Here is a 24,920-nt window from a genome sequence, read left to right on the forward strand (position 1 = left end):
CCAACCTTCTCCAAGTCTCACCATGATAGTAGCACAGCACTTTTATCATTTTATGAACGGAATATGTATGACACCAATCTGCTTGCAACGCCATATTTGAAACAATTTAAATACTGCTATTCACTTTTTGATCCGCTACCTCACTCATAGGTTTATCTCGTGGTGGTCGTCTTTTACGCCAGTTATTAACAGTCCAACTTTCGAATTATAGATTCCCATAAGGGACAGAGGGTAGTGCAATACAGCAGTAGCACTGCTTTAGGTTTCCGAACCAGCCACAGTATCAGAGATAGCTGAAGCAAGATTCTCCTCTGTAGTTAGGTCTGCAGACTAGAATACATGGAGCAAAATACAGAAGTCACTGTCGAGCGTTACACGCGGTTAAATTCCATACCTCACTGCATTGTCTCAACGTTCCTTTCTCCCTGCAACTTAACCTTTGCGCCGCCCTCCGTGGTATTCGAGATTTTTTTGGATGTACCTAAGTTGGCTTTTACCGTCGCCTTCCTCTCAGTGTCAATACAAGCACAACATGAAATCTTTCATATACTCAATAATAAACAACATCTAAACAGATGCAATTGCCATGTACCACACACGATAATAACAGGAAGAAAGGCAATTCTTTTTCCAATTAGGCAGCTAAATAACCTTTCTGGTTCTCCTTAACATGGCGACTTTTTTCCACTGTATGCCTAGTGTTTACTGACTAGCTAGCAAATACCTTTAGATTACTTTCCTTTAAAAATGTCATGAAAAATAAGTAAACCAACCGATTTTTTTTCCTAAATTGTCTATTTGTCAACGGCATATATCCAAGTGACCGTCTGGATAGATCTAAAGGGAACGAGCACATTAAACCATATATTCTGGTGTGCAAAACTTAGGATGAAAGTAACTTAAGCAAGATGTGACACCGTCACGTAACACAGCTCGGTGAAACTTGGGCCACACAAAGAAATAACTAATGCAGCGCCGTACAGAAGGTAACAAAGAAATACGCAATGAGTAACAGAGGTGACACTCCCATTTAAAGACAATAATTAAACATTCGTGATGGCCCCTGGACATTACAAAAGGTGGGACACTCGGCATCGAAAGAAGACACTTAATAGAATGTAACACGATTGTGAATCGTGTCGAGCTTCACAATAACTCCAAATATACTGGTAGTTCGGAGCTTTTGTACTTCATTACATGTCCTAGATCAACTGCAAAACTAATGGATGAATAAAAGGCGTAGATTCTGTATTTGTGAAGGATAAAATAAGATAGCTGCCTCTAGAACGTGAGCACAATTTACATTTTAACTTCGATATTTATATTAGTACTAATAAGAACGTTAAAAATGGTTCAAATGGCTCTAAGCACTATGGGACTTAACATCTGAGGTCATCATCAGTCCCCTAGACTTATACTTAAACCTAACTAACCTAAGGACATCACACACATCCATGCCCGAGGCATGAGTAGAACCTGCGACCGTAGCAGCAGCGCGGTTCCGGACTGAAGCGCCTAGAACAGCTCGACCACAGCAGCCGGCTAAGAATGTCAATACGTAATGAAGATCATAATCGATGAAGGTGTGACCGCATTTGAATTCATTAGAGACCGCACCAACGATTCATGATATGAATACCTTAAAGTTTTTAGTAATCTACTTGCACTAAAGTAATGGGCAATTGCTAATGCAGCGAGGTATTCAACAGCTCTGCAGCACTGGCTGAAGTACACTGCGCTGTACAGAGTAACATACACGAAAGGTGTAAGAATTCCTGATCGCTACAATCCGTTCGTTCACACCTGCCTTGCAGGTTCATCGTAACGATTACCTGGCAGGAACAGATATCCGAAGTAGCAGTTGTAGTTCCTTTTTTATCCCCTATTATTCGCATTACAATTTTCTCTAACCACTGAATACAGAAGAACTAATATGTCGAAGCAGTGGTAGATATGAAAGATTTACCTCTGCTGCTGCGCCGGGAAATGCTGGAGTACACTGACCTGTACGTCCTGGACAAGCGAACCGTTACCAGCGCGCGAGCTGTGAGCCCGCTATGGCCTCAGTTCGTATGCGAGATTTTGCTTCCAAGTCAGCCGCGTTCTGATTGATTATTTCCTGAAGAATCTCCGCAGCCTGCCTAGATTTTTGATGAGGTATTCAGAAAGCGACATTTTTTACCCAGCAGGTCAAAAATATGCTCACGTGTATTGCTGCTGAATTTATGAAAGCATACGCATCAAAGAGGTTTCCAATGTTTTTAAATGAAAGTATTCGACTATATCAAAACCAAGCAAAATACTTACGTAACTTCATGAATAATGAATAAACATACCTGAGGGAACAACGAAAACACCTGCTAATGATTTATTAACTACTCCTGGTGAAAATTTTTCTTGAAAACAACAGGAAATGGTGAATGGCGAACTGGATTTATGAACAGTGTTATAAGTAGCCGTAACGGTGCGGCAACGCCCAACATACTATTCCATTTACACGTAGTACGCCTGACCCGATCTACAGGGTGTTTCAGAATCCGTATCTAATCGACAAACTTTATGATACAGTGGGTCCAACAAAGATCACTTTTTGTTAAGTGATTTGAGGGTTGTTCGATAAATAATGGCTCGATTTTTTTATACACCCGTTAAACATGATTGCGGGTGCTTCAAAATTTGATGTGTGTACTGCGCGTGTGGAAAGATTCGAAAAATTCAGACAGATGGGAGAGCCCTACTGACGTATCAAACTGGTGTCTGCACTGAACACTCGTAACTGAATTCTCGGTTGCTGAAAAATAAACTGTGACGAACATGCACAAAACGTTTGTCTTCAGTGTATGGAAATGATGCATCTGATAGAGAATCGCTGGGCGGTGGTTAAAGAGAAAAAGCGAAGAAACGCTAAAGCGCAGAAATTGAGCTCCAGGGTCGGCCACTTTCCGAGACCTCCTGTCGCACCTAGTGCTCCCGACACGTTGAATCACGCGTATGCCATTATTCGTGCAAACCAGCTCTTCACAACTCGACAACTGGCTCTATGGTTATCAGTGTTTAATACTCTTCTGCAGAAAAGACTGTTTTACGAAGGCGTCCATAAGTGCAGGCAAAGTACTGCGATGTGGATGCCTCTTGTCCACAAGCCATGCTCGTAGAAATGATAGCCATTCGGTTCAATGTATCAAAGTCAGCACACGTAAAAGTACAGAGAACATTTAGTTCAGATGCGGCAAAAGGCAGCTCATTTGTGGTTAAAACAGACATTCCAAGTAATAGAAGGCGACAAAGACCCACCGTGATTTAATGGTATCATTCGGAGAACGTTGCGAAAACAGACTACTACATACTCGCTGCAAAGAGACTGTAAGCAAAAAGTGGGAATAATAGTAATTAGTGCATCAGTAAGAAAGACATTGTTTGAAGCCTATAATGTGCATTTGGATCGTGGCGAAAGATCCATAAGAAAATCAGAGGAAGTTATAGTCATGTGTCAAGTCAATTAACGGGTCCAATCTTCCATTTAACCTATCGTGAACCGTCTGGTGTCGAAACTGCAGACAGCAGAAATATTAAATTCTGCATAAAATGCATTTTCGTACGAGGATACTATATGGGGACAATCAAAAAGTTTCTGTTCCAAGGCCATACAGTCCAGAATCGGTATGCCAATCAGACAAAATCACCGTGTGCAATGAGGCAATCATCCCACCAACGCACTAGGTTGATACCCGTTTGGTAAACACAGTATACTGCCGCGTGAAGCAGTCCGAATTTCCTGCTGCACATCCTCGCCCGAAAGGAACCGTCCAGTCTGCAAGGCCTGTTTTAAGGGAGCGAAGGCCTGATAATCACATGGGGTGAGATCAGGACTATCGGGCTGCTGCTCCATTGTTTCCCACTTGAGTTGGTCCGTAATGGATGAGGCTGGCCTCCCTGATCAACCGGCGTCCTGTGCCAATCGCTACAAGCACGGAACTTCGTGCACCATTCCACAACTGTGGTTTTCGACCGACATGCTGACACACACACACAGTTTATTCATTTTCCGATGGATGTCACCAGTGTTCGTAATTTTGCAGCCAAGGAAAGAAACACAGTAAGTTTGTTTTGTCTGAACAGGTTTGGTAATATCGCTGCCATAGATCGCGATTCTGTATTAACCGGGTGCATGTCGGAAAGACAAGAATGAGACACTGATTCCTTGCCCACATGTCGGTACTTATATACCCGCATCGGAGTCGGGCTACGTTGCATATATACTGCAACACGTCATCAGCCGGAAATTTTTTGATTGCCCCGTATATTACACCAATGTATCAGACTCACAAACGAGAGAGACTGATATTAGCACCCGGGCGCTGAAAACCAATCAAGACTATTTAACGCGAACAAGGAACCAGGTTCTGGCGCAATTCTAATTTGATTTTACACTGCACACGCTGCAGAATTAGACCCTTTCGTAGCTCTTATTTCCGGAGAATCCGTAGCGCAGTAAAGAGACCCGCCTGAATGGGGAACAGTGCCGGCTACTTAAGATCGCAAAAAGGGTAAAAGATCATACGCACAGTATTACATACCAATATAGCTGACGTCCATCTCTTGCAAAATCCGAAATCAAATTCTAGGCTCACACATTATGACGCCCCACCCACAAAAAAAAAAAGAAGCAACAATACCTTATAGTGGACGGCGGATGTTCAACACAAACGCAAGCGTCGTCAGCTGCGCACCAAAGATGCCCATAACTTTTAGACCATTTCTAGCGATACTGTTCAAAACAGGAAAGTATCGTCGTCGGAAAAAGAATTTTCACTTGGTACAGTGAATGGAAGCTCTGTTTAAATGCAGAGTAATGTAAGATAATGCCTTCCACAAAGGGAAAGACCCAATACTATCGGATTACAAGATTGGTGGTGAATTTGTTGAGGACGTCACATCATATAAGTATGACTTGAAAAGCATATAGAAAATGAACGTCTGAAGTGTTATTTTATGGCTGGGTGCGTCTAGCAATGAAAAACTACGCGTTCTGTAGCAACCCCATAGTAATACCATCCAAAGGGTCCTAACTGGAAAAGCATTTAAAGATGAAAGAAACGTTTTTGATGGCATTAAAAACCTGGTTACGTATTTCTATTTCTTTAATAGTTATTTTTCTTTCATATCTGACGTGCGTTACTTGTCATTCTGGAACTTCGTACAGTACTGCTGATTCTAGGAATCAGTTTTAGAGAACAGCGTAACTTCCATACAACTCTTCCATAAATAGCTCCACTGACAAATTCCTACGGTAAAAAACGCCAGGCTGTAGGATGGGGCAACAGTCAGGTAGTCTAGCACCTAGGGTATCGTGCAATAACGCGATCGTAATGATTAAACATTTCATCAGTCAACACAGTACATTTTCAGTAGGAAACTTTTACTCAGATGTTTCGTTTTGACCATGAACAATAAGCCAATGGGAAAGAAATTGCCCACGGCACAACAGACTCCATCGTAGTTGCTACATTCAGCCTGTGTCTCATGTGACATGCTACAATGATGTCGCGCTAAGAGATTTCAACGAGTTGGATGATGATTATTTATGGCCGAGGGCCCTAAACAGCAAAGTAATTAGCACGCATGCATTAATGATACACCGACGAACATTGTGAAAATCTACTGAAAAAAGGTCAATAAAACGGAAAACCTAGTTTCATTGCCCCACGAGAATTGCAATGCAACCCCAATCAGGTGAGTTTCAGAAAAGCCCGTAATCCAAACGAGACACAGCAGAACAACTCTATAAAACCACGGCTAAATTAACTGTAGAAACATGTTTAAAGAAAGTAGAGATAACTGCAGCTGGATTACTACTTGTAAATAATGAGTGACCCAGCCACTTTTGGGATACTTTAAAATCTTACACCCAATATTTTATGAAGAATTCCGGACACACACACACACACACACACACACACACACACACACACACACACACAGTTAAAATATGTCGAACTGACAGCTGTGTCCCGCATCTCTGACATACTGTGGGCTCCTCCCGACGTAAGAGGAAGCCGTAAGCCATATGTCCATGGGCGATGTCCCACTCTAAGGCGTAAGGGCTATTGCTTCAGAGGGTCGTGTGTGGAAGCAGGTAAACCATGGTCGCAACGAATTTTTTTGGAACGTAGTTTATTATTCCTCACTTCCAACTTACGCGCCTTAACATTATTGAAAAAACTAAAATATACACAAAGGTAAATTGAGGTGGACAAAAAATCTAAGGAGGACATCGTACTTTGAGAAGCGGAAATTACTATTCATTCCGCACCTTTCACTAGCAATAAACACCACGTTACTGACGCATGAATGAAAGTCAATAATTCGGTACATACAATATGCTTCCTTACGCGCCTCCGCCGCATATTCAGCAGGAAAAACAGCTGGCTGCGAGCGAAATGCTTTTCAAGGTGCAAACTCGTTCAAGCAACACCAAATTTGCCTCTAACTTAACTTTTGTTGACGAACCAATTCATATGGAGCTGTAGTTCCAAGGACCCTTCAATGGATGATGGTAAATACACTCCTAAATAAATTTTCTCCTTTCACTGAACATTTCAGCACAACAAGCAGAAACAGCTCGGGAAATTTTAGGGAGCCAATACGTTGAGTAAGACAGGGAGTTTCCGAAATCAATCTTCAACTGACAAATTTGGGGTGGGGGGGTGGGGGGGGGGGGGAGAGAAAGACAATATTGCATCGCATTATACAGCAACAGACCAGCGATACACAAATGAACGCAAATGTGTCTAGAAAAAATCCTCTTTAATGTTTACATTACTATAAGAGAGAAACTCAGTATATTTACGACATATAGCGATTCTATGCCAGTAACCATTTCAATAAGACACTCCTAATTGTGTGTCCACTGGCGACGTTTCAATTACTATTGCACACATCCTTCATCAGGGTACTGTATGACTGCCACCAACCCCAGCATAAAAACATTGCTACTAATGAACTCATGGATATCATATTTTACATTTAGTCTGAAAAAAAAGTTATCTAAAATTTTCATCCGCCTGTTCGTGTTCAGGACAGCAGGTTGTCATTTAACTTCGGAATATCTCATAATCTCCATTGGTTGATTTGAAACATTCACAGGCAAGCTGGCTTTGAGTTTCTATTGAAAATGGCTTATATTCGGCGTCAAATCTTTTGATTTTGGAGACCCCTCAAGGTTTCCCATGAAGTACTAGAATCTCCCTTGTCTTCGTACAGTTTATTGGTTTTTGCGAGCAACCCTATTCTGATTTGTGACTCAGTTCTCAATAAATCTTGTTCCCCAAAAGTCATTTCCTCCCACTCGTGTCAATTTCTCCCGTAGCAGCGTTACATGATATTCATGTAGTTAGTCGCCTGACGTGTGAATACGTTACTGCAATTTTAGAATACAGTCATCATCTTCAAACGATGAAATCTTTGAACAGGAAACTGACCAGAAAGCCAACTGAGCGATGAATGAATTAATCACGACTACCTTTATGTTTATGGTCTGTCTGATTCTAGCAACTGGTTTTCTTTAAGTTTCTTCATGCACGAGGTTATTTCCTGAACATATCTACATCAGATTCCAGCCCCGTATTACAGAAATTCTCCCCGACTGCTAATAGCTGCAATTATACTTTGGGTATGCATCACCAATCCCACACCCGTCTTCCTATCCTCCGTGAATAGATTTACTTTTCCTGTCAGCAACGCCTCTTTCGTCATTAATTTAGACAGTATTTTTCCTCTTTACTGTATTTAAATCTGTAATTCTACAGGAAGAAATAGCTAACATGAACTTTAATTTACAAACCACTTTTTCTTTAAGTTGTTCACATATGACATTTCTTTTGTGGACGGTTTTATTCCTTTTTCTAGATTCTTCCATTACTAGAGTTCATACAACGGTGAACAGCTTTTGGCTTTTCGAAATTAACTTCATCGCTACACTTACATGAGCAACATAAAATTTTGGACTCTAAGGTTAAATACAGTACTTAAGGCTAAATTTTCCTGGTGCTTCTTTTCTCAGATTTTATTTTTCATTGTGTGGTTTTTTCGGATTATTTCCTCAGTACTTATTAAAAATATTCCGAACAATTGCATTAACTATCCCCTAGTTTCTTTCTGAATGTCAAGCTATACAAACAAATTAGACACTGGCTGATTAACATGTTCATTCTGAATACACTGAAAGTAACTTTAGATGGCTCTACATTATCTTCAAAACGTAATGGTTCATGACTATGATAATCGTAATGGGCTGGTTTTTGCACTGTCTGTGTATCATACACAATAAAGATACGTAACGTTAATCTATACGATTATTAGAGTTTAGCAGTTGGATTTCGATGGCGCCAGTTGAGTCAGACCATCTTGGAAAATCACACATGGCATAGTGCTATATTCAAGACAATATCTACATCCATGCACACTGCGGGTGAAACACCTATCAGAGTTACAGAACTTTGTGACAAAAGCAAAGGTCTGATTAGTCTCGCACGATAAAATTTTACAAAGCCTACAGCATTGAACAAATTCACTGCGACTACAAGCATGATTAAACACACATCACTGTCTGCGGTACATACAGCAAACTTAATCTTTACAACTAATAACTTAAAAGCAGAAGAGTTAAAATTATATTTAATATAATTTTATGAATAACGTATGTTAAGTACAAAACTTTCGGGAAATAAAGTACTTCGGATTTACATCTTTCTGTAATAAAGCGTCCTAATTCTAAGTTTCAAAAATCTCTTACAGAACTACGAGTTCTGCAGTACGCCTATCCCGACGAAAATCCTGCTTACTATAAATACGACGACTAACAAGGGTTAGCTGTATCAGCAGTAAGGGTTAACCACTACTACAGAACTAAGGAATGGTCTAAAAACTTGTCACAATATAACGTTTAGCTCTTTAACGGCATAGTTCCAATCTTTGTTAGATCGTTGGGATATATTTTCTCCAAAAAATGGGGCTTGATCTGCAGATGCACAGCGTGGCTGAAAATCACGCAAACGGAAGAACACAAGATCGATTTACGAAGAGATGATTTACAATTTACACATTCTTAGAGCTGCAAAAAACAAAACATGTTCGTCTTCAACGCTCTTTCGGCACTATTATGACAATAGAGGGGAACAGGAAAATTTCTATTGCTGTCAGGATTTTGACGATGATTAAGCTTAGGTCAAGTTACCGAACGTTGAGGCGAGAAAACGAATAAACTGGAGGAGCTGCGGAAGGACACCAGTTATATGAATAACCACACACATTCCCTCCAACTCTCTCTCTCTCTCTCTCTCTCTCTCTCTCTTACTGGAACAGATTACGAATGAACTGTCGACTCACAATCAAGGACTTTAGAAACCAATGACGTCGTCGTCCTGCGCGACAGCAGACGACCACAGATGACACTCCTACAACGACTTTGATGAAGCAAATGAAATGATTTGATTGATTGACTAATTGAGAGGGGTTATAGGACCAAACGGCGAGTTCATCAGTCCCGCAATTTCGAAGTTAGTCACAGAAGAAATAGTGTCCGCTAAAAGTGGACGGATCCAGACGGGGGAGTCAAATTATAAAATAATGAATATTAAACGCACATAGTAAAAGGCATAAAAGGTGGGACCAAATCTAAAAACTGGATGAAAGGGGGCGGTCATGGGGGGTCACAGACCGAGAAGACTGGAAAAGAGGTCCCAACCACAACCAACCTGCCCCTGCTCCAAGACTAAATAGAACTAGGAAATAATAACCACTATCACGTAGGAAACTGAAGATCAGTTCAACCGTCCGTGAATCGTCTGCTAATATTAAATTTAAGGAATCGGGAAGACTATACTTAGCATGAAGGGCTGGAAGAATCGGACATTCCACCAATATGTGGCTCCACAACCACATTGTGGGGGTGGATCGTTATGTAGGAGGAAACAATTGGTGAGCCTGGCATGACCAATGCGTAGACAGCATAAAACAGTGGACTCCTTTCAAGAGGAGCAGAAGGAGGAGCTTCAAACTGCAGTAGACTCCTTGGCTGTACGGCGTTATTCCTATCAGCAATAGCGCACCAGATGGCATATCATTTTTGGGCAAAGGGAGATCTGACGTAGATCCGCTTATCCGCAGCTGGAATCATGAAAGGAAATGAGGGTAAGTTGTATCTGCTTCTCTAGCCAAACGGTCAGCCAGTTCATTCCCTGGGATGACTACACGACTTGGGATCCAGAGAAAGCCAACGGAACAGGCGGCACGGCCAAGGGCAGAGATAAGGTCATGGATAGGAGATACCAAAGGGTGACAAGAGTAGCATCGGTCGATAGCCTGCAGACTGCTCACTGAGTCTGAACAAAATAAAACACTGTGGAGGGCGGCCTGAGAAACAAAAATAAGGGCTCTGTGAATGGCTAGAAGCTCCGCTGTAAACACACTACTTGATCCCGGCAATAAATGGTGTTCTAAGCCAGTAGGAGACGTGAAAGCGTATCCCAGTTCACCGACTGTCTTAGAATCATCAGTGTAAAAGATGGTGGCACCCTGTAACTCTGCAAGGATGGCACATACAAAACGCCGGAAAACCAAGGGAACGACAGAGATCTTAGGATCCTGGAATAGATCGGTCCTAACCCGTGGTCTAGGCACCATCCAGGGGGGGGGGGGGGAGGGGGGGGGGAGGGTGTATGGGAGGAAAGACACGGCACAGGGTGCATTCCAGTGAGTGGAGATGGAGATCCCGACAGAGGGAAGCGAGACGCATGCCAACCGGCAATCCCACCCGTGGGCGGATGTCAGGAGGGAGACATCCCTGGTTGGCAGTTAGGCCGGTATTACACTATCAAATTTCTTTGTCAAAGATTTGATCAAAGATGTGATCCAATATTCCGTCCAATATATTTGACAAAGATCTTTGACGTAGCGCTACAAGGGGTATTACACTGTCATCAAATTTTTCGTCAAAGTTCAAGATGGCTGACAACAACTTATTAACAGCAGCAGTTCTACGTACTCCAATTGCATTGTGCACACATGCGGAAAAGAAGTGGGGGGAGAAAATGGAACCATACATACGAGGTTGACAGTCCTGGGATTACAACTTGATAATAAATTCAGTTGGGAGGAGCACACCACAGAACTGCAGAAACGCCTTAACAAATCTGTATTTGCAATTCGAGTGTTAGCAGACATAGGCAACATAAAATGAAAAAGCTTGCATACTTTCATTCCATAATGTCATATGGGATAATATTTTGGGGTAAATCTTGAAGTCAAACAAAAGTTTTCAAGGTCCAAAAGCGTGTAATACGTATTATTTGTGGAGTAAATTCACGGACCTCCTGCAGAAACCTCTTCAAAGAACTGGGTACTTCAGATTCTTGCATTGGTACTGGGGGAAAATAAGAAAGAAAATGAAACTGTTGGCGGGCCAGAAGTACAGTGAGACTGTCGTTTGGACGTACGAGATTTGCAGGTTAGCTTTTTTTGTTTTGTATTTCATGCCTAGATACTTCCGTAGAGATATTGTTGCATGTGGATCATTATATGTAATGATTATTACAATACATGCAACGATATGTTTGTACAGTTATCTAGCCATGAGAAACAAACAAACAAAAAAACTATAACTCTCGTAGGCCCAAATGACAGAGTCTCACTATACTTCCGGCTCGCAGGTTAACTACTGCCTCTCAGTATATTTACTTCTTAATAAAATTTGTCGTAAATAATATAACTCTTTTTCCAACAACCAACTCAGTTCATACATACAATACCAGGAACAAAAATGATCTGCACAAGGACTTAAAAACACTTTAGTTCAAAAAGGGGTCCACTACTCAGGAACACCCATCTTCAATAATTTGCCAGGAAACATAAAAAATTTAGTTAGAAATAAAGATCAGTTTAAAAGGAGCCTGAAAGACTTACTACTGGCCAACTCCTTCTACTCCATTGGCGAAATTTTTAATAGAAACAAATGATGTATTTATTCATACCATTAGTATTTTTATTTCAGCTTAAAAAATTCGACATGTTCCACATCCACGAGGATCTCCTCAGCACGGATCTAAGGAACGAAAAACCAATCTAATCTGGGTGAAGCCGTGGGTTTTACGACGACACGATAAAAGCATTCAACAAAACTCGTTACGTGAGCTTACAGTGGAAGACGTCAAGTCGTACATCAATTACTTAAGAATGGATGAGCATACATTTCTGTATGTGCTCAATGAAGTGTATCCTCACATCACAAAGCACAATTTTCACTTAAGAACTGCTACATCTTCAGAAGACAGGCTCACTATAACACTCCGATTCCTTGCTACAGGAGAGGGTTAGGTTAGGTCAGGTCAGGTTAGGTCTCCAATCTTCTTAATCTATTCTTTATTCAGGGTGCCTCCGTTGTAAAGCGCCTCATAAGCTTCAGACATCTCTATTAATTCTGTAGTTGTCGGCACACACCAATTGTATTTACCGGCAATGGTTATAAAAACACTACAGACGACAGAACGCTGCAGCGATGCTAGCGCTCCGCGTGGTAACATATCGCATTGCAGTGAACAGAAGACAAGCGATTTCTTTGATCAAATATACGGCCTCGGCCTAGATTTGATCAAATATTGGACGACATTTGTCAAAAATCCCTATTACACTATCAAATATCTTTGACAAAGATATTGGACAAAGAAATTTGATAGTGTAATACCGGCCTTAGCACAGGGTAAACAGGATGGTCAGGGAATTGGCAAATAGCGATTGCGTGAGAAACCAGAAGTTGGCTCCGTCGATTATGTAGTGGGGGGAATCCCCGCTTCTCTGAGGAGACTATCAACGGGACTAATGCGAGAGGCACCAACAGCCAGACGCCCCTGACAATGGTGAACAGGGTCATGCAGTTTCAAAGTGGAAGGAGCTGCTGACCCATAAACCTGACTATAATAATCTAGTCTGGACAAGACCAAAACACGGTAAAGATGGAGATGAGCGGAAAGGTCTGCACCCCAAGATGTGTGGACCAGGAGGCGGTGAGCATTACACTTCCGCATTTACTTACGAATCGAACATGCAACGGAAATACTGACGATGAAGTTACTCTGGTTGCTTAGCTTTTTATTGCCTTTGATACGTGCTGTGTAAATCTGGCGACATGCTTTCACTGGCACAAAAAACAATGCAAGTGCTCGACGAAAGATGGGAAATGTTTAGAAAAATGAATTATTTTAAGAGAATATAAGCTTACTAAATATATTTCTCTTCGCTCACGTCAGTCACTTCTGTGACATTAGCCATAGTCGTATTACTTTTCCATTTCGAAACTTTTTAACTAAATCAACAATCACCTGTTTTACAGCACCCGTCGGCTGCATGTATAGTGAATCAGCAATAAATAAAATTATCCTGTTGTGCCCTATGGTTGTGTGGTCAGAGTTATGCATTAAATGTAACGCATAACAATGCAGATCATCAGTGACAACGGCCATACAAAAGCCCGCCACCAAATTTTATTCTACGCCGTAACTGTTTGTTACTATATGTGCGCTTCAGCCAGCGTGCATTTTTGGACTGGAAGCACACACTTTCACTATATTCTATCCCCCTTCCGATAGGGGGCTGAAGGGGGAAAAAACCGCGCCACATACTATTACGGCAATAACATGACAGTCAGCTTAACAAGAAGGTAACTGAACCAGGCCCAAAGAATTTCTTCAATATTCAAGAATGGTAATTCGTATTTATCTGTTATAGGACGACCACAAAATGAATGAATGAATCACTCGACAGGGCAAATGTCGTCTACGATAGCGCCTGGTGAAATCCGAATCATTATGCAAACAGTACCAATGACAACCCTCATTAAACACTCTGGCCATTTTTTCCTCGGTGATAGGCCTATCCGTCCATAACTTTAAAAGACTACACTAGTGCTGTAACAATATGTTGTTGATACTATAAGACTAAGGTGCCCGGATTTATACGGACACAAACACTTGCCAGAAGCACATTAAATGTATTCGCAATTGCGTGCATGTCCAAAGGAACTTTGTATTGTAATCAGAATAACACAGGCACTGTACTTACTGGAAGGGTTTACCTGTTCCATGCACCTCCATCGCCTCTAGGACGGTTTTCGCCGAACACATTAGATGAATATGTTTCTGGGCTAGTGGCGCGCATATAGGAGGGCTCTTCAAAACGTTTCTGAACATTCGTAATTTCGCGCCAATTGTGTGTTGGATCGATGTATCTGACAGTATGTGAATTCCGAGATGGAAGAGTTAGAGGAGCAACGCGTCTGCATTAAATTTCGCGTGAAACTCAAGAAAACCTTCACACACACACACACACACACACACACACACACACACCAAATGATGAAGGACGCCTACGTGATTGTTTTTGTTTTGCTTTATGGCGCAAAAAACAGCTGGGGTCATACGTGCCGAAGTCTAAACAGCCTACGTGATGAGTGCTTAAGCCGGACTCGGTGTTACGAACGCTTCATACGGTTTAAAAATGGCCGAACGGAACTTTACCCTCCATTACATGTACCGTGGACTGTGAGCCCGCGGTTTTAACTTCCGGTCAACAATGAATTAAGAATTTAAGATTTCCGTTAGTGACTTTTTCTACCTGCCCCTCTTTCCTTAACGAATCACTGTCAGCAACAGCAGACAGTCATTGTCTGAAGCAGCAAACTGATGAGGTGCGGATTGTAAGTCCGCGCGGGTGCATTCTTGGGAGTGTGTTCTGTCGTCAGTTTTTCTATGTATTTTTTTCTGGTAATATTACAAAATATAAATAATGACATTTGCAAAAGTTGTGTATTTATTTTCTTTCTTAGAAAATTTAGTTGCCCTACTTGTGAATCAGTTTATGAACATTTTCAACGACCAACAATGATTCCTCGAAGAAGTTTTACTTCTTATGTTCAGAAGGTTGATGGATGACGAGCAGCTGTCGAAATGGATGGACGAAGTGCCTGAAATAGCCTGTGTGCCATAAATTACTATTTTTCTGGAAATAATCGTTGCTTACTATTCATTCATAAAACCGAATGAACGGTAATTTCGGTGGTAGCAGCAAATGTTATTTTAGGTTAAGGGTAAATTACAGCTTTTTTTTTTACAGTACTGATGCTCAAATCTTCAATGTTTACGAATTCAATGCTTTATTTATATTGTCCATGTTCAAACATGTTATATTTCCCTACATAACTAATAACATTATTCGTCAAACTGGTAGTAAATGAAATGGTGGTAGTTTTCTTTGACTTCGAAGGATTAGTTCATCATGAATTAGTTGCCCGGGGGCAAACGTTAATGGATGGTACTATCGGGACGTGTTGCGACGTCTGCGAGAAAATGAGAGAAGAAAACAGCTTGAAATGTGGCGAGACAATTCATGACTCTTGCATCACGATTAACGCACCTGCACATTCATCCCTTTTGGTGCAAGACTACTGCACAAAAAACGAAATCGCTGTGCTGGTTCATCCTCCGTACTCTCCAAACCTGGCCCCTGCAGACTGCTCTTCCCGCGATCCACCAAGGCGGCGTCCTACGTGAGTGAACTGTTGCGAAAGCTCTGCGGTGCGGCGACCGCGCGAAAATATCAAACAATGGCCAGCGGTCAAATTGTCCTACGTGAGCGCGCACGTGCGGGGCAGTGTGCGACGCGAGTTGTGGCGAAGCGGACGCGATCAAATTGATTTCCGTGCGGAGTGGACGCGGTTTGCGGTGTTTTTCATCTTAACATGGCTTGCACAGCTGCTCGTGATGATACTTTGTTATCTCTTTAGTAAATTGCCTTAAGGTGTATTTGGTATATTTCGTTATACATCTTGGAAAAACGCCACCTCTAGCTCATTTATTGATTCAAGATCACGGATGTTGGGTAATAAAGTTATAGCTTTTACAATATGTAGTGCCTTTTCCACACTAGTTTCGATATGTTTATGCAAAATTCTAAATTTAAACGTTACAGAACCAAATATCTATTTAGATGTTATAGACCCAAATGTCCCCCATGAACCATGGACCTTGCCTTTGGTGGGGAGGCTTGCGTGCCTCAGCGATACAGATGGCCGTACCGTATGTGCAACCACAACGGAGCGGTATCTGTTGAGAGGCCAGTCAGACGTGTGGTTCTCGAAGAGGGGCAGCAGCCATTTCAGTAATTGCAGGGACAACAGTCTGTATGATTGATCTCGCCTTGTAACATTAACCAAAACAGCCTTGCTGTACTGGTACTGCGAACGGCTGAAAGCAAGGGGAAACTACAGCCGTAATTTTCCCCGAAGGCATGCACCTTTACTGTATGGTTAAACGATGGTGGCGTCCTCTTGGATAAAATATTCCGGAGGTAAAGTAGTGCCCCATTCGGATCTCCGTGTGGGGACTACTCAGGAGGGCGTCGTTATCAGGAGAAAGAAAACTGGCGTTCTACGTATCGGATGATGATGATGAGTTGGGTTGAGGGGACGCTCGACATCACAGTCATCACCGCCCTGACGAAAAATTAACAGGAAATCTCATAGGTGAGGACGAAGGCTGTCCCCACAAGTAGAGAAGTTTATAACGTACTAAAGCCTGCCGCCCTTCCCCACCAGTTTTGGGATGAGGCCTGATAGTTCACAAAATTTCACCACTCTATTAACACTGGTATCGGTATCTGCGAGGACGCTGGGCAGATCTCCAGCGAAACCAAGGGCTGCTTTATTATCAGTATACAGGACACACGGAGCCACAATATGCTGAACGCCACAAAATTCACAGAAAGGTGGATCCTCCCCTCCCCTCCCCCCCCCCCCCCCCCCCCCCCGGAGGAGAAAGCTATGTGTGAAAGGGCTATGACCGTCTACGCATCGGAGTGTGGAATGTCAGATCCCTTAATCGGACAGGTAGGTTAGAAAATTTAAAAAGGGAAATGGATAGGTGAAAGATATGGTGGGAATTAATGAAGGTCGCTGGCAGGAGGAACAAGACTTGCGGTCAGGTGAATACATGTTTATAAATACAAAATCAAATAGGAGTAATGCAGGAGTAGGTTTAATAATGAATAAAAAAAAGGAATGCAGGTAAGCTACTACGAACAGCATAGTGAACACATTATAGTAGCCAAGACAGACACGAAGCCCACGCCTACCACAATAATACAAGTTTATATGCCAACTAGCTCAGTAGATGAAGAGATTGAAGAAATGTATGATGAGATAAATGAAATTGTTCAGATACTGAAAGGAGATGAAAATTTAATAGTCATGGGGGACTGGAATTTGGTAGTAGGAAAAGGAAAAGTAGTGGGTGAATATGGAATAGGGGTAAGGAATGAAAGAGGAAGCCGCCTGGTAGAATTTTCAACAGAGCTTCATTTAATCAAAGCTAACAATTGGTTTAGGAATCATGAAAGACGGCTGTATAAGTGGAAGAGGCCCGGAGACACCAGAAGGTTTCAGATAGATTATATAATGGTAAGACAGAGCTTTACCAACCAGGTTTTAAATTGTAAGGCATTTCCAGAGGCAGATGTAGACTCTGATCACAATCTATAGGTTATGAACTGCAGATTAAAACCGAAGAAACTGCAAAAAGGTGGGAATTTACGGAGATGGAACGTGGATACACTGAAAGAACCAGAGGTTGTAGAGAGTTTCAAAGAGAGGTTGGGTTGGGTTGTTTTGGGGGAAGAGACCAAACAGCGATGTCATCGGTCTCATCGGCTTAGGGAAGGACGGTGAAGGAAGTCGGCCGGGCCCTTTCAAAGGAACCATCCTGGCAATTGCCTGGAGCGTTTTAGGGAAATCACGGAAAACCTAAATCAGGATGGCCGGACGCAGGACTGAACCCGAATGCGAGTTTCAGAGAGCATTAGGGAACGATTGACAAGAATGCGGGAAAGAAATATAGGAGCAAAATGAGGATAATGGAATGTAGTCGAATTAAATCGGGTGATGCTGAGGGAATTAGATTAGGAAATGAGACACAAAGTAGTGGATTAGTTTTACTATTTGGAGGGCAAAATAACTGGCGATGGTCGAAGTAGAAAGGATATAAAATGTAGACTGGTAATGGCAAGGAAAGCGTTTCTGAAGAAGAGAAATTTGTTAACATCGAGTATAGATTTAAGTGTCAGGAAGTCGTTTCTGAAAGTATTTGTTTGGAGTGTAGCCATATATGGAAGTGAAACATGGACAATTAACAGTTTAGACAAGAAGAGAATAGAAGCTTTCTAAATGTGGTGCTACAGAAGAACGCTGGAGATTAGATGGGTAGATCATGTAACGAATGAGGAGGTATTGAACAGAACTGGGGAGAAGAGGAATTTGTGGCACAGCTTAACTAGAAGGGATAGGTTGGTATGAGATGTTCTGAGGCATCAAGGGACCAATTTAGTATTGGAGGGCAGCAGCGTGGAGGGTAAAAATCGTACAGGGAGACCAAGAGGTCAATACACTAAGCAGATACAGAAGGATGTAGGTTGCAGTAGGTACTGGGAGATGATGAAGCTTGCACAGGATAGAGTAGCATGGAGAGCTGCACCAAACCAGTCTATGGACTGAAGCCCACAGCAAGAACCAAATGAACATTATACCACCATTCTTGCCCGAAATAACAGATAGTAAAAAGATATTTAACTGTTACCTGCAGTCGTTCTTTCTGGAAAAGGCCTCATTAAACGTTCCGTTAGTGGAAATGCTGCATCACCTAGAAAAACATATCGACACTTGATACTGGCAAAAATTCTTCTTCTGGTAGTTTTAGTCTTCCCTTTTCTACTGAATGTCGGAAGGGGCATTCATCAAACACACCTGCGTCATTGTCTTTGCCGTGGGAGCCTACATTCACCATGAAAAACCTATAATTTGCGTCGGTGACGGCTAATAATCCAATGGAAAAGGAGGATTTGCAGCAGTAATACATGGAACCAGATTTACTGGGTTTTTTAATACGAATGTGTTTCGCATCAATGTGCAAACAGCCGTTTTTAGAAATTCTGAATGAAAAAGTGAGTTGGAGGAATGGTATGTCCGTGGCTAAGTACCTGGAATGATAAAAATCTGTTGATTTCTTATGTTTTTTTAAATTTGTTTAAAAATGTGGTAGGTTCTAAATTGGACATAGTATTTTTCGTTTTTGTGAATGTAACGCGATATAGGGAACATCAACAAATAATATAATTAATTATACAACCTGTCCCTTTCACAATTGCTGACAACACAATGGTGTGCTTGTCTTTGCTGACACGCTACCAAGCTCGAAATTATAGTCACTGTAGTATTCAGAGTGATATCCTGTCATTATGTGCCTTTAACATCTTTTGAAATAGATCGTCAACACGCCATCAGTTGTTATGATATAGACCGATTCAGTGGAAAAGTAATTATAATTCACGTAGGTCAATTTTGCCAGAAGAGCACGGTTAACTGCTGAGGCTTACGTATCTCATCAGTTATGTCGTTAAACAATCGCATTGATGCCCTACGCTTCTATGTACAAGGATGAGTCAGTAGTATGGGGAGTTTGACACTAAATTTGCCTCATGTTCGCTCAGCTCATATAGCGTATGGAAAGTTCCGTTTTCACTGAGCACGGATATACCTGTAGCCATTAATTCTAAACAATCAAGTCAACAATTCGTAGAGTTCCCCACAGAAACGACAATTGTTAAAGAGACAGTATAACAACTTTTTAGTACCGTTATGCGTTGAAGTCTTTCTTTTTAAATTTTTACTTCAGGTGAAGTCGCAAAGAAAAAACTGAAAAATACAAGGGACACGTTTCCAAGAATTGAAAAAAATATCTAAGCCTCGCTCTGGGGCTGGCGCCGACAGTGGACTGGTATGAAGAGGCATTTGGCCAAATTTTGAGTCCATGCTATTTTTAAATGATATTTTGACAACGAAAAACAAAAGGGAACTTGTCAGCCAGAACACTCAGCAGCGAGCACGTCTTCGGAATTTTTGGACTCTACATGTGTTACTACATTAGAAGACGAAATGGATGTGAGGGACACAGAAAATGCCTTTGAGAGTGCTACTGTCAGTAGCAGTTGCGAGACTCCCAATGACAGTAGTGTTGACGACAACGATGAGCCTGAACTTCAGGCTCCTGTAGTTGAACAGACAGAGCAGGCCATGCTGCTGATTCCCCAAGCAACAGAAACTACCCACAATGATAGCATCGCTTTAGGCTCGATAAATCCACCGGTTGCAACAGAAATAAACATAAGTAAAAGATGGCCTATACGCATTTCGACAATCAGAGAGAGAGAGAAAAATACTACGTCAGGACCAAGAAGATAACAATGATGAAGACCTATTGTTCGAGGCACCTAAATACGCAACAGGCGCCACAAGTTGATCATTCACATCTTACAAATGTTTGAGAAATGTAAAAGATTAAGTACATGCGGTTATGTGAATAATGAAGTAAAATGACTGATTTCTTATTTGTTACTTAACGCCACCACCATCAACCTTTAAACTAAAATAGGTCACTAGAAATTAGTTGAATTTGATGGCAGAACAGGTTTTATAGCGTCGACGATATAATCAAACGTTGTGGGTAACATTCGAGCATACTCCTTGAATAGCAAAAGGTCGACATTTCAGTTCTTCATACAAATGGTGAAATTCTCCATGAATATGCTTTTCCAAATATAGCTTCATTTCTTTGTTTTAGACAAGATTTCTTCAGTATTTGATACTTGAATACGAGTTTTCCATTGAAAATGTCTTTCTTCTGACCATAATGAATGCAGTGTACTGAAAAGGCAAGTGTGCTGACACCAGAATAACGCGTCTGCTCCCTCAACTATTCACGACTGAACTGCAGGCTACTTGAAGGTGGCGCGCTCAGGCAGCGCGATCGGCACCTGCGCCCTCGAATAAAAATACTTCAGCATCTTTCTCCATTCTGTGGTGAAATATGGATTGTTTCGCCTTTAAAAACCAATTCCAATATGTCGGTTACATTTTATACGCAGGAACGTATCACCTAAAATTAACCGAACGTAATGTAGCCAGCGACCACATTTTTCACTGTAAACACTAAGTTTGATACGATAGCTCACTTAGAAATTTATTATCACAATGACTATGGCAAATATCGAAAAAATTGACACTTCATCAAGCTGCGATATGATACTGTAAGATAAGGAAAAATCAGTTCTTTGCAACAATTAGTTTTCTTATAATCGAATTAGAAGTATTATATAGTGAAGAAAACTTCCAAAACCGAAATAAGCAGTTTTTAATTTTTTAAAGGAAAAGGAGAAAATCTACCGAAAAACTAACTATAGGACTTGATGTAGCTTTGCTTCATTAACATACAGTATTTTTTACTCCAAGAAAAACGCAAAACACTTTTTCTCATGAACTATTAATCATCCGCCGCGCAGCTGACAATTCACGTAGCTTCACAATGCGTCGCTCGCCTGTTCACGCGGACCGGCAGCGCGCCGCGTTCGCGTTTACCGCTCGCGCAGGACGTGGTGTAAGAGACTACCAAGACTGCTTCCGGAAACAGCGTTGGGAGTGGTGTATCAGTTGTGAAGGAGAATATTTCGAAGGAGACCATGCACAATAAGTAAACGGTTAAGTGTAGAAAAATTTTGTTGACAAAGTTCCGGAATTTTTTTTGGATATACATCGTGTCTTACTCATCCAAACTCTGATATTTTATTATACCTCAACTTATCACGCGCTAGCTAAAGTGCCACACATATAATGTAAAGTAACGAAAAAGGAGAGACGATGCGTATTTATGGCTTCTGCGATGGTAGTGCTAGTGCTGCTGCGGCTGCTGCCGCCGTCAAAGAATGCCGTCGGTGCTTTTATAAACGTCGAAGCCCTGGTCGTGGAGTGTATTAGGGTTTTGAGCACATTGCGTGAAACATAAAATGGCTCTGAGCACTATGCGATTTAACTTCTGAGGTCAACAGTCGCCTAGAACGTAGAACTAATTAAGCCTAACGAACCTAAGGACATCACATACATCCATGCCCGAGGCAGGATTCGAACCTGCGACCGTAGCGGTCGCTCGGTTCCAGACTGTAGCGACTAGAAACGCACGGCCACTCCGGCCGGCCGTGAAACATATTCTTCCCATTTTTGTTTTAACACGTATTTGAATAACCTGTGCAGAAACAGCAACCCGTTGTAGAAGTGGTGCACCGTTAGTTCTACTGTTAGCACATGGCGACTTTCTGCGCGTATTAGTGTCACACGAACACGTGTAAGGCGAACATTACATGCGGAAAACTTGACCATTTCACATACAGCGGGTCCACAATCTTCAAATTGACGACAATGCCACACGACTTGAATTTTTTTCACTGGTTAAATGACAATCGTCGTTTGTTTCGCGTGGAACAGAATCAGCAATATAAGTAATAATCAACGACAGTCACAGTAAAACCCACACAATCTACATTAAATGTATTCTATCTTTGAAACCATTCGGGATACTGCGTATGTCCACACGAAGCCTTTTGCTTCTAATGAGCTTCGTGTCATATCCCTGAATATTGACCTCCCTCCTGGGACACATTGCAGACTGTGAAAGTACTTTAGTTACGGCAAATGAACATAACATACAGTGGTTTGCTAAATCGGATTACCTTTCATTGTATCAAGTATCTCAAGAACTGACAACTGTGTGAAACATACAGTGCCTGATGACAATGCGACAACTTCGTTGCTGAGTTTTGAGCCGAAAATCTTCTCCATTTTCTGATAACTAATATTGCTGCAGAGCCCTGAACCTGCGCCTGCGCTATAACGGTAGTTCTCTTTATCTTCCACACAAAATTAAGAAAGTAATTCTCTTATTTTATCTTCAACATAAGATTAAGAACTTCACGGAAATTAGGGGTGAGTTGGAAATTGTATACTTACAGCTCCTCCCGCTGCCGTTGAGACAACACCATTTTCATGATCCGTAGAGTTTGGGAGCGAGAGCCGGCGAGAAGGCGTTCAATGCGCTTACCACATCATGTGGACGATCTGCAAAAGAGACGACGTACAAACCATCAGAGCACCATTATACATCACCAGAACGGCAAACATTCTGACAGGGTGCTATTGGAGCACACTCGAATCTGTTAAGAAACGAGCCCACTTTCAAATAAATTGTGAAATCTACAAGACTACAACAGTACAAGTCAATTACTATCTTACTTCTGCTTCATCGAACATGTATTTGCTCATCGGGCAGTGTGTCAGAGAAATTATACTAAGAGACAAACTTCAACTGAAATCTACACGGATATAATGCAAACGTGCTCGCCCAAGGTCACAGGTCGTAATTTCTTCTGACCATGGAGGTGTCTTTATATAGCCAGTCCACGCGCTGTTTCTGCAACTTCGAAAGAAATATCTTCGACAAATGTGCCGTACTGGGCATATTCCATAAAATATTTTACTGGCCTACATCTCATCTCCTCGCTAAATCGTAAATTTCGTTTGCTGTCAATGAACGCTATGTAACTTAAATCGGCAGTTAAAATCCTAGAGTGTGTATCATTAACCTCTGACAAAGGGCAAGCGGTTTTAGACAGAGCTGAAGCCCCGCCGACATTAGTGTGATCATTTCCGGACGCACAGTTATCTTCAAGGACGGTATAATTTGTTACCGAAAGGCTCACAGTTTGTTTCTAATAGGAAAAACAAAGTACACGAACCTAAATTTTTGTATCATTTAAAAAATTGAGAATTACACTAACAAAATTACTTCGATATGGAAAGAATCATCAAAATAAATTTGAGGCTAACGCTTTAACAACGCACTTTCTTGGTTTCACCCGACAATAATTCGAAAATGTAATTTTGTGCAATGTAAAGCAACAAGAGAAATATGGATTATTCTGAAGAATCGCGGATGTTTATTGTATATTGGCCATAATACCATATTATATGTGGTCTGCTTCAGTGATTGAAGAGTATCCTTTGGTGTTTGTTTTGTCTTTGTTTCACAATAACATAGTAAAATGGTTTAAATGGGTCTGAGCATTATGGGACTTAACATCCAAGGTCATCAGTCCCCTAGAACTTAAGAACTACTTAAACCTAACTAACCTAAGGGTATCACACACATCCATGCCCGAGGCAGGATTCGAACCTGCGACCGTAGCAGTCGCGCGGTTCCAGACTGAAGCGCCTAGAACCGCATTACATAACAGGAACTGGACTTGTTTCTGACAAGAATATGGGGGAGGAGGTGTATTGTAGCGAGACGAACGATGTCTTACGTAACAGTTTATTGCTGTAACGGAAGAGTCTTTCCCAAATCGTCAGTAAATTAACGAATTAAATATTGACTGTAGAATATTATCTGGGTCAATCCATACCTAGTGCTCAGCGCTGGTTGTCTCATCAACTGAGAAAATTTTTTACATTTGCTGGATGAATTCCGTAATGTTTAGTGGACACAAAAATATTTCGAAATTTTTTACAGTTTATCATAAAAAACGCCAGCCATTTTTGTTCCAGGCAGCAAGTTTTTTTGCATTTGCTATAGCATCTGCGTTTTTTTAAAATATTCAGCAATGGGCTGCCATACCTTTCAAATGAAGAACAATTAGTTCAGCACACACTGGCATATCAATAACATTATCATCAAGTTGAATGTATTTCGTAAAATATTTTTAATAGCTGAAAGTTATTGGTAGCAAATTAAAAGGCCTAAATATTTGAACAGTAGCAGTTTTTCAAAGACGTGGCAATTTCTCAGCCTTAATATTTTCAGTGCTATGACATTGCTACTTTTGATAGTATTTCAACAGTGAGAAGTTTACACTAGAAAAGACTACTAAAAACAGATTTTTGAACTTTTTTCACTTTTTGGCCTGCAGTACCTTTTTGTTAGGGGAACAGAACAAAATCTGAA

The 24,920-nt window shown here is 41.3% G+C and overlaps 1 protein-coding gene across 1 annotated transcript in view; it reads right to left on the reverse strand.

The window, feature by feature from the left end:
* Positions 1–24,920, reverse strand: part of LOC124614272 (lissencephaly-1 homolog) — a 188,917-nt gene that overhangs the window by 96,185 nt on the left and 67,812 nt on the right. Inside the window, exon 2 of the mRNA XM_047142930.1 lies at positions 22,931–23,038. Coding sequence (XP_046998886.1) covers positions 22,931–22,968 — 38 coding nt within the window. The 5' untranslated portion in view covers positions 22,969–23,038. The remainder of the gene's footprint in view (positions 1–22,930; positions 23,039–24,920) is intronic.

The sequence above is a fragment of the Schistocerca americana genome, chromosome 1, assembly GCF_021461395.2.
Source record: "Schistocerca americana isolate TAMUIC-IGC-003095 chromosome 1, iqSchAmer2.1, whole genome shotgun sequence".
Lineage (NCBI taxonomy): Eukaryota > Metazoa > Arthropoda > Insecta > Orthoptera > Acrididae > Schistocerca > Schistocerca americana.